At 31.1% G+C, this 12,895-nt stretch overlaps 3 protein-coding genes and 1 pseudogene across 5 annotated transcripts; 2 read left to right on the top strand and 2 right to left on the bottom strand.

The window, feature by feature from the left end:
* Positions 1 to 141: 141 nt before the first annotated feature.
* LOC148239358 (uncharacterized) lies at positions 142 to 2,711 on the bottom strand. Of its 2 annotated transcripts, none has more exons than XM_088193950.1 (7): positions 2,648 to 2,711; positions 2,256 to 2,329; positions 2,044 to 2,192; positions 1,864 to 1,981; positions 1,557 to 1,718; positions 960 to 1,492; positions 142 to 480 (listed from the first exon to the last, which is right to left on the bottom strand). In XM_088193950.1, exons 3-7 carry the CDS (start codon positions 2,190 to 2,192, stop codon positions 396 to 398), a joined length of 1,047 nt encoding a protein of 348 aa, XP_088050076.1. In that variant the 5' UTR covers positions 2,256 to 2,329; positions 2,648 to 2,711; the 3' UTR covers positions 142 to 395. The 2 variants fall into 2 exon arrangements, with proteins under 2 accessions (XP_088050076.1, XP_088050068.1); XM_088193942.1 differs by having other exon boundaries at positions 2,600 to 2,658.
* A 1,976-nt stretch (positions 2,712 to 4,687) lies between these two features.
* Positions 4,688 to 6,006, top strand: BORCS6 (BLOC-1 related complex subunit 6). Its single transcript, XM_088190781.1, has 2 exons — positions 4,688 to 4,761; positions 4,820 to 6,006. The coding sequence occupies exon 2, from the start codon at positions 4,832 to 4,834 to the stop codon at positions 5,579 to 5,581; it is 750 nt and encodes a 249-aa protein (XP_088046907.1). The 5' UTR covers positions 4,688 to 4,761; positions 4,820 to 4,831; the 3' UTR covers positions 5,582 to 6,006.
* Positions 6,007 to 7,969: 1,963 nt separating this feature from the next.
* LOC148239356 (cyclin-dependent kinase 9 pseudogene) lies at positions 7,970 to 9,338 on the bottom strand (annotated as a pseudogene). The gene has a single exon (XR_015810525.1). The product of XR_015810525.1 is annotated as a cyclin-dependent kinase 9 pseudogene (transcript).
* A 1,147-nt stretch (positions 9,339 to 10,485) lies between these two features.
* On the top strand, positions 10,486 to 11,203 carry RpL32 (Ribosomal protein L32). Its single transcript, XM_088183446.1, has 3 exons — positions 10,486 to 10,662; positions 10,805 to 10,914; positions 10,988 to 11,203. Exons 1-3 carry the CDS (start codon positions 10,548 to 10,550, stop codon positions 11,165 to 11,167), a joined length of 405 nt encoding a protein of 134 aa, XP_088039572.1. The 5' UTR covers positions 10,486 to 10,547; the 3' UTR covers positions 11,168 to 11,203.
* Positions 11,204 to 12,895: the final 1,692 nt, after the last annotated feature.

Here is a 12,895-nt window from a genome sequence, read left to right as displayed (position 1 = left end):
TGATAATGAATTCAAATAGAGCTTATTTGTGAAATTAGGTAAGTATTTTTTGAACTAATCACAATTATTTTAAAATAATACATTTTTATTTATGTAAAATAATTTACTTTTATTTACAATCATTTTTAAATTAAAACAACATTTATTTTTATAAAAAGTTTTATGTAATTTAAATCATCTTAGGATTATTTAAATAAAATATTACAATATCATTGTTTTATGTTACTTAAAATATTTTTTTATCAAAACAAGTACATAATTGTATTATATTTGTAATTAAATGGAGATTAATTATCAATAATCGTATATTGGTGTATATTATAATATAATCTTGATGTTATATAAACAATACTTTGTTCATTTCACATTTTTTCTTAGAACCTATTTCGGTCATCTTACTTTTTTAAATTGTTCATATATTTCCAGTAATTATCCACTTCAATGTTCTCCCATTGTGTATTTTTCATATTATTGAAGTACCTATAAGATAAGATAAAGTTTAGTTGACATTTAATCATATTAACAGAATAACATGTGTTTAAATGAGTTTGTCTTTTATATAAATATATATATATATATATATATATATATATATATATATATATATATATATATATATATATATATATATATATATATATATATATATATATATATATATATATATATATATATATATATATATATATATATATATATATATATATATATATATATATATATATATATATATATATATATATATATATATATATATATATATATATATATATATATATATATATATATATATATATATAGAACATTTAAATTATCCCATCTTAAATAAATAATAAGGGTGGTGTTTTGAGATTCGTAAAATTATGTTTATTACCTCTTTATATCATACACGTTACAAATGCTTTAATATTAATACTCGAAAGACAAACTTATTTGTAAACTTTATATTTTTATCATACTTCTCATTAAGCTTTTTTAATAGTTCAGTTTCTTCTTTCGTCAAGCCATCGTATAAAACTGATAGATTACTATGAAGCAGTTCTCTACAGTTCATGCCGACTAAATTAGTGGCCACATCAGTATTCTTAAACGCATGCGATATCGCCATTCTTCCCAATTCTATATTTTGAGATTTGCATATATCTGATGCTGCTTTACAATTTACTTTGACGGAATCCGACGCTGGATGCCATAGAGGCGGTCCAGCATTTGTCAACAGACCCATTCCGTGAGCGGCCGCACAAATTATTCCAACGTCTTTCAAAAGATTAACGTAATCATCTAGCGAAGAATCAATCAACGTATTTCTGCAATATGTTAATATAGTATCGATTTTCACATCAGAACGCTTGATCGTTTCACACAAAACGGATAATGAATATCCCGTAACTCCTATATATCTTGCTCTTCCTGATTCTTGGATTCGTTTCAACGATGCTAGAGTTTCTTTCACTACAATATCGAGATTGGATGCAAACTCAACGTCGTGTACCTTAAAATGTATTTATAATCAATAACCGGTGGTTGCTTATTAATTGATTAATTAAATAATGCACTTGAATTATATCGACGTATTCTAGTCCCAGCAGCTCTAAGCTTTTGTCAAAACTTTTGACAGTCTTCTCTGCTGTGAAGTCAAACATATCTTCAAAGTTCAATTCGTAACGTCCAACTTTTGTTCCAATGTAATAAGCTTTACGCGGTACACCTTTTAATGCCTATTGGAATAGTTCAATATGAGTTTAATTATAATAGAATCAAGCAGATTTTAAACATCCTCAGAACAACCAATCATCCAAATCGAGACAGTCCATAAATTGATAATGATAAATATGATATGCATATAATAAAGTTGATAATTACTTTTCCAATAACAGTTTCGGATGTTCCTTGTCCGTACCACGGTGCTGTATCTATGTAATTGACGCCATTTCTGATCGCTTCTCGAATTGTTTCAATAGCTTCTTCTTCGTTAAATGCACTAGAAGTAGTTTTTATATCAAGAGCAATAATTAAACTTGTGACATCAATAAATAAACAAACCTGTAAAATTTACTAAAAGCACCTCCTCCAAAAGATAACAAAGAAACATACATATCGGTATTACCTAAACGTTTATATTTCATTTTTAAAACGCTTTCTTTGTTGTGAAAGCCCTCAATGTAAGTCGGTGGTAACCCAGATGAATCCATCTATAATGAAATAATATTTCATCAAGATTTCTACTAATATATTAGACGAGAACGTTCACTTACTTTTGATGTGTATTTCGCTCTTACAGGAAATGAGTAAATATAATTGAATTTATTGCTGATTTAATGGGGTGAATCTAAATTAATTAACAAATATATTAGACATATAAAATGTTTCTATTGTTAAATGTTAATGTTCGGTTAGTGCTTATGTCTTATATATAGTTGTCTGTTTGAGATAAATCGTATGATAAGTGTGTAACAAACTACATTACATAATATAAAAAAATCTTATACAAAGACAATTAATTGAAGTAGCATTTAATTTAAAAATGAATTGTGTACAATAGTTAAATATAGCTTTAATTTTGTAAGGTTAATTCAAGGCTAACGCTTTTTGTTTTTACATTTGTATTAGTTGAATTACAGTTATAGACAACTCAATTCATACGTACAATATTTATACAAGATAACATAATCTAAAAATAAGTTGAAGGTCATTAATACGATGTTGCTAACAAAATAAACTTACTTATTTCTATAAACGTTAATTCAATTGCATCACGAATTTAAATCATGTTCTTTAAGTAGCAATAAAAACGACACAATTAGGTAGTGTTAAATTTTATTAAATTTACATATGACTACGATACCAAACATACTATTTTTAATTTATTTATTATACACAGTAAAGATTATTAAAAAAAATATACTTCATGGGTCTAATTCTCACCATAATAATTTGCAATTGGAATATTTTAGAAACAACTTTTTATGCGCATGCGTGAGCATGAGAGCGTTCGTAAACTCACTTCGATTCATTTACACAATTTTAGGATGTATTAAATTAAAACTATATTGCTCGTTTTAGGAATGCAACATGTTTTTAAAATTGCATGATAATACTGTAATTGGCAATGTGCCGAATATTTTTTTATAATATAGAATAACCGTTTAAAAATTATAAAAACTTAAAATTAATTATTTTAAAATATATATACCATTCTTTTTATAGGGGGAGAAGGTACGAGTCAGAGGCGTAGCTAGGAAGGGGCATATATCTCCGGCGTCAGACTAGGGGAAGCAGCAAAAATTTCATATAGATAGTCCTTAAAAAACGCAAAATATTATGAGACAACCTAATATTTTCTCCTAATAGTATTAGCTATATTATTATATTATTGTTAATTACATAAATGTGTATATAGATACTTATTTAATATTATTTATTGTGTACTCTATAATAAGGAATGAAATAAACATTTAATAAAAATTATAAATTATTAGTTTTTTTAAATATGATGCTTACAATCTCATAGAAAATTACAAATCTTTAGTGTAATAAATAGTTTTAATTTATTTAATATATATATATATATATATATATATATATATATATATATATATATATATATATATTATCAGTTGAAATATGTATTAGAAAATGATGAAATGTGTACTACAAAAAAAAAATATTATGGATAAGATAAATATATATCTTTTGACTGCAGGATTAGAATGGACAAACGTTTGTGGGGTTTGTTCAAATAGTGTACCAGCTATGCTAAGGTCAATGTCGGACTTTCAGAAAAGCAATGAAAATCAATAAAAATTATAAATTACATTAAATCTGAAGCTCTTAACACCTGTATAATTAAATCACTGTGTAAAGACATGAATGTTAATCATGAGGTTTTTTACACTGCTGTATGTTGGTTATCAAGTGGAAATATTGTTATTGCAAATACAAGGAAAAAATGACCTCGTGGCTTATTTTAATAATGAATCTTGGTTAAAAAGAGTGACTTACCCAGCAGACTTATTCGAACAGCAAAATAGGGTTTTTGTATAAGCATAAACAGCACCATCCAACTAATAAAAAAAAGGTCATGGATTTTTTGGTAATTTAAGGATGCTGCGAGAGCTAAAATCAAAAAAAGGTAACCTTGGAAATTTTTTTTTATTAAGAATATCTTAGATAATCTTTTTTTAGCTCTGCAGGGACGACTTTTTTTAAAGCCTGGGGCGCTGAATATTATCCAGCCGGCTTGAATGAACGAAATCTTAAAATCACAGTACAAAAATATTTTGTTTTTGACTTCCAATTTTAATCTATATGCGTCGCAAAACAAAAATTTTCGTCTCTTGCATACAAAGAATATTAATTGGAGGGTTAAAATGCAATAATGTGTGAAAAGGTGGAAATTAATCGAGGGACGGTCCCTGTCATAGGTATTATTTATTATTTTAAAACAGAATTAGTCCGTAAAAAAGATTTGAACTAACCCTCTCCCTTTTTATGAAAAATGGCATAGAACTACATATTATATACAAATATAAGCAAACAAAAAAATATTTATCTACCTAATATTAACTAAGCATTTCTTCTCTATTTTGATTAATTTATATATTAATTATTATATAATATCAATAATGAAATGAATATCTTATAAAATTACATATTGTATATTTACCAATATGAGAAGAGTAATACTGAAACTATTTTTTTTACTGGCAGCACTAAGGTACCTAAATCAAATCTGACAGATAGAACTCGATTCGTTATTATGTTAGTGATTATTATTTAAAATAATTGTATTATATCTCATACATATTTTATTTTTAAGACTGCTTTCAAAATGGAAGAAGGAGATAGCAATCAAGAATATGATGAAGCAACTCTACATTTTCCATTGAGCGACAACTCTAATATGAAAATAGACTTAGACGAAGACGAAATAGCTCCACAGATGATGGCCTCTTACAGTGAAATATCTTTTAATTCAGACCAAGGCAACAATAGCTCGGAAGCAGACAAAACTCCGACACCGGGTCCATCGCGTCCGCTCTCACTTCTCTGTCAATCTACAAACATATCTGAAACCAAGCCCCTCGATCTCGACGGTCAGGTCGTATACGACGGTGATATGACACACTTTGTGGCCGACGATCTAGAGTATAAAATCAAGATATCCAGTCCCGTCACCAAGAAGAACGATATGTTCGGTAGTATAAATCGATCAAGATCTGGCACTCCTCTGAACTCGCTTTACAGACAATTGCTGGTTCCTCAGGTCGGGCAAGTCGACATGACAGTTTTAAACGATTTGGAGAACGAAGCAAGGAAGATAGCTCAATCGGTCGATAATTTAATAGAAAACTTATCCGGCGTTTTGCATTCCATTTCGTCTATTACCGCTGATAATGTGGAAGTTTATAAAGACTCTGTGTCGAAAACGTGCGACTCTATAGATTCGAACATAAAGTGTATGTATACAATATTGGCAAAAGGAGAAGAAGTATTCCAGGCGATGGGGCCGGTTCAAACGCACGCGGCGAGAATTAGCGAAATTAAAAGATTGTTAAATCTGTTTGAAAATACTATATAAGTTATATTTTAATATTTGATTTTGGTTGTTATGCTTTATAAATGTACATTATATTATTGTTATAAGACATAGTTCATGAAAATACTTCACCGTTAATAATAAAATATATTTAAATAATACTTTTCATGACAAAGTTTCAGGTCACAAGCGTATTTTATGTGTTATCAGAATAATATAATTGAAGGATCAACATTTGTATTCAAATGCTCATTTGTGTTATAAGCAACTAAAATATCTTCATAAAATAGTCGTTTTGTAGAACATTAGCCCAATTTTGGACACTTGTGTAAATATATAATTCAAATAAATAAAATGTTTTAAAATTTTTATATATATTCGTTGGACTATTGTATATACATTGGACAAGATTTTTGCCAGAATGTAAAATAAAACGCTGATTTCAGCTTTATCATAATAATTCCTAATAAGGTGTAAATCATTTTTCCCAATTGGTTTTCATTCCATTTTTATGATTGATTTGTAGTACATTTTTTTGTGAAAATGTATTTGGACTATATAACTTCACCGAAAAATACACATTCACTGTAATATTTATACATTGCATGTAAAAAAGAATGGTAAGTATCTAAATGTATATATTACTACGTACATATAGAAAAGTTGAAATCATGTAATTTTACTAGCATATGCCAGATGAATTATATTTTCACTGGTAAAAATATATATCTACCGGTGAAAATGTATTCCGATATAATTTCATCGAAATGATATATTTTTTAATATATATTCGAGACTGTTTTTTTAGATTGTTTTTGAGAAATAACCCGAGAATTTCTGGTTTATAATTAGAGACATCATTTCAGTTTTTCCAGTGGAGGGGGGGGGGGGGGGGCAAAAGTTGTCCAGTATGTGGTCGTTTTTTTAATATTTCGATTGCATTAAAATTCATAGTATTTCAATAAACGACATGCTTTTTTTGGCCATATTCGAAGGGGGGCAAATACAACTACCTGCACCCCCCCTCCCTATGGATACTATTCTAGATACTTTTTGTATCTCCTTCTGTCAATGTTCATTCTAATTTGTGAGATCATTAACTCTAGATTTACGGATATAAACCCGTCAATTTTACGGGTGTCTTTAAAAATAGGTACAGAGTGACCAGATTTTCTAAAATAAGAAGTTTCCGAAACTGACTGATAAATCAAATCAGAAACCCATAAATTTGCTGGGTTCTATAAATCTAGTGTTGAAATATATTTTCACTATGCCTTGCATTTTTTTATTCAGTTCAGTCAGGTGCTCAAATATGTCAGCCGCATATATGAATTTGGGGAATCGGTGATTTTCTTCAACAAACTGATGTAGTTCGGGCATGTTTTGTTTTAATGGAAACTAGCGAAGGTCATGCAATATAGCCAAAACTTTGCCTAAGGATAGCAAACCTCATGCAATCTAGTCAAAACCTTGCCTTCGGATAGCAAACTTACTTCGGTGTAATTCATACTTCAATCCCATTTCTACTCAGGGTATCCAAAAATTCGTGAATTTAATAATGTTCATGATGTTGACGCTTTGGTTCATTGTTTGAAATAGAAAGTTATTGACTATTAATGATTTGTGTGTAACTTTTTAAAACGAACTATTGTCGTTTTTAAAACGAAACCTTTTTTATTGTCCATCATTGCCACAGCGCTATCTATGCACCGATTTAATATTAAAGATTTTGAAGAAATCATCAGTTGTTTCAATACAAAAAATCTTTTTTTTCATTAGAAAAAATAGGGTTAGAGTTGTTAAAATAATTTTGCAATATTTAATGCACTTTTTGTACGATCAAGATATGGAATTAAAAAGTGGTGATAGCGAGTTATAGAACAACCTAAAAACAGGAAGACATCAGAAAATAAATGATGATGCTCTAAATTCGTCGGTGGAGTCAGATCTTCGTAAAATTTTCAAATAATTGTGTTTTTATAACTGTCTGTGACTGGTAATTAATTTTGGACAAGGAATTAGGATTCTAAATGAACAACACCTAGGGAAGGTAATAACCATATACTTATCGCTACTGCTATAGACATATTTATTACTGTTGATAAGAAGCAACTCTTGTATAACTATACGAAGAGAAAAAACAGTGGCTTTCTCTGAAACAAGTATCTGTTTTGACCTTTCCACTAATGATTTTTATTATTCATTATTAACTAATACCGCTTGGACAGTGTATTATGCCTAATTAGCAAGCGAAGATTTTAAAATTGGTTAAGAACCAAAGATAGATGTTTTCTTTTTGGTTTATCTAATAGTTAAGCTCATTTTTGCGTGCGATAAATGAAGTTTAACATAAAAAATTGTTGCCTTGTAAATATGTATAACTATTTATTTAATTTTTATAAATGTTTAAAATTAATAAAAATAAAAATATTTCATTATGTATTTTATTCGAATTAATTTATACAATATAACTTGTATATAAGTTTTACATTGAGTATTGTATTTAAAATATAAAAGGTTATATTTAAAAAACTCGATCTTGATAACCACTGTCTTGCACAGTAGTAGTTGGCTTGGCCGGATTCGGTGGACCGGCAAGGTGGTGATGATTTCTGAGATTTCCAGGTCGTCTAGGAGGAGCCAAGTATTCGAACATACTTTGAGTGTGTTGCGCCAACATTTTGCCTAGATCGCCGGGCATCGGATCGATCCAGAAGAAATCGTGGTTCAACGCAGTATCGCTATCGTATCGTTTCGCAGGATCCAACTGCAGCAGCTTATCTAGAAGGTCGCAACCGAACGGGTCTTTGACGTATGGTTTTAGTCTCTCCTTAACCTTTCGCTTCTGTCCCTTCGGCAATTCCATTTTATTATATAAATCTAATTGATCCACTCCAGGCCAAACGTCGGGAGTGCAACTACCGCAGAGCTGCGATATGAGCATCAGTTGCTGCTGTTCGGTTCCGCCTTGCATGATAGGCGATCTCGTCCACATTTCCGCCATGATGCACCCAGCGCCCCACATGTCGACTGGAGGTCCGTAATTCCTATCGCCGAGTAGCAGTTCCGGAGGTCTGTACCACAAAGTTACGACCCTATTCGTATATCTGTTAACTTGACCCGTTTTAGGCACACTAAAAGCTCTAGCGAGACCGAAATCTGCCAATTTTAACACCCCGTTTTTAGTAATGAGCACATTTGCCGCTTTCATGTCCCTATGCAATATCTTATTATTATGAATATAATAAAGTCCGTTCAATAGTTGCTGCATAACTTTTTTTATTTCGCCTAAGCTAAATTTAACGTTAACGTTAGACAGCAAACCGGCGAGGTCATGTTCGCAAAAGTCGAAAACTAAATAAAACGTCGATCTGTATTTATTTTGCTGCGTGGCTTTAGTTCTGCAGATTTCTATTAAATTCACTATATTCTCGTGCTTCAACAGTTGAAGAATTCTTATTTCTCTAAGCGCCGTGATCGGAAAACCTTCCTTTTCATTGTCCATAAGCACTTTCTTCATCGCGACAAACTTTTTATTGCATTTCTCTCTAGCTTTGAAAACTTCGCCGAACGTTCCTTGACCTATTTTTGTGATTTTGTCATATTTTCCAGATTCGTCACAGAATGGAAAGTCAAAGTCTTCGATGTATTTCTCTTTTTCTCTCATGTTCATGATTGTGGAAGCGGTGGACGCCGGAAGCGGGGCTGCGCCCTCTCTTTGAGCCATTATTAATTCTGAAGTCCAGTTTTCTTTATGTTATTTGACAGATCGGCCGAATGTGACAACAGGATTGGCCATAAGATGACAGAAGCGGCCATAATAATATACCACCACATTAAAAATACTGCTCAATATCGGGTGACGTCAAACGGCCTAAATTAATAAAACTTAAGAAAAATCGTGTGTCTAAAATAACTAAAAAATAACTAAGCACGGTATTTTTCGATCGTGTGACTCAAACACAACGTTTTACCGGCCGTCGCTATATATATATAAGTTTACGAATATTTTTTAAAGTTGCAGTACATTAAATAAATTCTCCACGCGCTTTTACATCAAATAATACTTAAAAAGTTTAGGTCAATAGCCTTAAATTCTTTCGGAATCTTGCGAAAATAATATAATAGAAATTAAAATAAAAGCAAATTCAAATTTCTTCTCAAAAAAAACAACTTAAATTGTATTAAAGCCATATGCAAACAAATAGCAGATAGATAAAATATTGACCCTAATTTTTTTTAGATATTGATGATTTAAATTGATCAAGCAAAATTTAGTTAGACGCAAATAAAAAATATTCGTTTGCAGTTTTTATAATGTTTTTATTAGTGAATTGATATGTTTTATAAAGACGTAGAAATGCAGTCATGCAATACAACGCATTTTTCCAACGCATACAATGCTATTTAATTAGTGAAAACGTGCTTTTTAATATAATGGTGATTATTTATACAGCATCAAATGCAGTCATAAGATTTTGTAATTTGGTAATACGTATTAATTAAAACAATTAAAGGTATTAGTGTTATGTTATTTCATGCTGTGAATAATTGTTATGTATTATTTAGCATTTTCGAAAATTATGATAATTTTTTTTTACATCGCGGCAATTTGCGAGATTTTGAGAATAAAATGTTTTTTTATTTATTGAAAATATTTAATTTCTTTTTGCACAAAATCGATGTTTATATTGAAAATAATTATTACTTTTCTTTTTTATGCTTTGTAATTTGTATAAATCCAAAATATTGAGTATTATGGTGAACTTATTTTGGTTTATGTGTTGGTTATAATGCGAAGGAAACGGCCGACAAATTAAAAATTGCTTTTAAGCGAATAAGAAAAATGAAATAAAGTCGCGTTCATAAATATGAAAGTCTTGAACACGCCTGCGTTTGTAAATCTGTCGTTTTGCACGTGTAACGTTGGCTACCCTGACCGAACTCTTTTAGCCGAGCGCGTGGCCGGCGACGACGGCTAGGACAGGCGTACCGCAAAAAAGTCGCCATGGCGATCCGCCCCGTTTATCGACCCACCATCGTGAAGAAGCGCACCAAGCGCTTCATCCGCCATCAATCGGACCGTTACCACAAGTTGCGGACCAACTGGCGCAAACCTAAAGGTAAACCCTAACCTTACTTATCCGACTCGTGGCGATGTCATGTTCCGTTTATGACTTTTACTCCTGCATGTCGACTTTTTTGCGACTTTTTGTTCCGGGCAACACGTGCTCTTTTTCACACGCTTTGTTTTCCATCCAATAGGTATCGATAACAGAGTGAGGAGGCGTTTCAAGGGCCAATATTTGATGCCCAACATCGGTTACGGATCAAACAAGAAGACAAAGCATATGCTGCCCAACGGCTTCCGTAAAGTATGTTCCTTAATATGTAAACGACCAGTATAATCGTACACTCGATTTGATCCGTGCCGTCTTGTGTTTGCAGGTTTTAATCCATAACGTTCGCGAATTGGAAATTTTGATGATGCAAAATAGGAAATATTGCGCAGAAATCGCTAAAGGAGTGTCATCGAAGAAACGAAAAACCATCGTTGAACGCGCCCAACAGCTTTCCATCAGAGTGACGAACGCGAGCGCTCGTCTTCGCTCTCAGGAGAACGAATAAACTGTAACTCGATTAAAAATATACATTTTACATAAGTTTCACTTTTTTTATTTTCAACACTTCAACTTATATTTCAACGCATCGAGGAGAAAATGGGTTATGAGCAAAGTACACTTTGTATAGTAACTGTGTCCATGAATCTCAAAGATTATATTCTGGTTTGCTTATGCATTGATTTGTTTAGATGTGCTGATTGGCTTCGTTGGTGATGTTACCACAATTACTTCGGCTGGCCATTGTATCTAGCTGCTCAAATGAGAGATTTTTCTTGACAACGAATATTTTCTACTCTATTAATTGGATTTGTTAACATGCTTGTTAATTCTTCTACAATAATAATTTTGCCTTTGAATCTATTTTTCTAATCAATTTTATTAAATTTGTAATGGCTACAAATTACGGATAAGTCCACCAATTATCAAATCGATGAAAATATTCTTCAGCAGATGATTGTTCCAATATTGCTCTTCACCTCACTACCGTTAACAATGCTGATGAGCATTCGAAGATATTGTATTCTATCCAGCCAATGACATTAGGCTTCTGATACAACTGTTACAATTAGTTATGTAGACGACGTAGACCTGGGGTGGGCAATTGTTTCACAGGGCAGGCCGGGTTGATTATTTCTTGGACTGTTGTGGGCTAAATCAGTAACGTACTGATTTTTATTACCGAAGGGGGGAAATTAAACAAGAAGAAAATTATATATAGTTCATAAGTAAAACTTGTTAAAAATTAAGGAAGTAAATCAAGCATTATCGCTATAAATAAATAAATTATATGCAATTTCTTTTTAAATTACATACTTGAAAATCATATAAATTTTTTTATATTAAAAACAAGTTCTAAATTCAGAGGAATTTTCTGTAATGTATACCAAGTAATCATGATTTTTTTTCAATTATACTTGAAATTTAAAAAAATTAATAAATAATAACACATTGCGAGAATTTCGGGAAAGTGGATTTAAATGCTCATAATTAGAGATGTGCTGGCGTTAAAAAGTGGGTTTTTTGGTTAAAAATAAAGGCAATGGATTAAAAAAATAGATGACACATTTATAGATATACATTTGAATGTAAACAGTTTCACATAGTAGCAATACTGTCAACATTGGTGGTCACAAAGTTTGGACGGAATACGCTGTTGGCAACAACAAAGGTCTCGGATATAAAGAATATTTTTGTAAATTGATACAAAGTTATTTTGTTTATAATTCCATTGTTGTTACATTTAATTTACAATTTTTGATTTTGTATTTACATATTGGAATTTTATATTGTATTATATACATAGATTTAAAATAAATGCTGGTTTTTGACAGCCAAGTAACTTTATAAAAGCTTTTATGTTTAAATACAGTAGACTCCACGAGAAAATATGCGCTTCATCCCCGATAACACGCTCCCACTCCTCGAGAGCATGAACTACATCACACTCGCTCGCTAAGAATGACTTGATGTGGTATGGCCTTGAATCGGTACATTAGCCTCGTTTGCTCTCACACTACATGCATTCGATTAATTTTGTATCCTTATCTGTATGTTCGTCTCTAACTTATGAGTTGGAATAACATCAATTTTGAAGGTTCTGAAGAAATTACCGACGGGTTTGCTAAATATTTTCAAACCGTGTATCATGACACTGAGTCACATTCGGATTTTACTTCTAATTATGACGAGATTACGGATGTAACAAGCTGAAGTCCAATTTTTCTTCAGGACC

The sequence above is a fragment of the Plectrocnemia conspersa genome, unplaced genomic scaffold (genome assembly GCF_051122295.1).
Source record: "Plectrocnemia conspersa isolate PC_06_02 unplaced genomic scaffold, ASM5112229v1 ptg000001l, whole genome shotgun sequence".
NCBI lineage: Eukaryota > Metazoa > Arthropoda > Insecta > Trichoptera > Polycentropodidae > Plectrocnemia > Plectrocnemia conspersa.
This window is presented reverse-complemented; position numbering and strand designations above follow the sequence as displayed.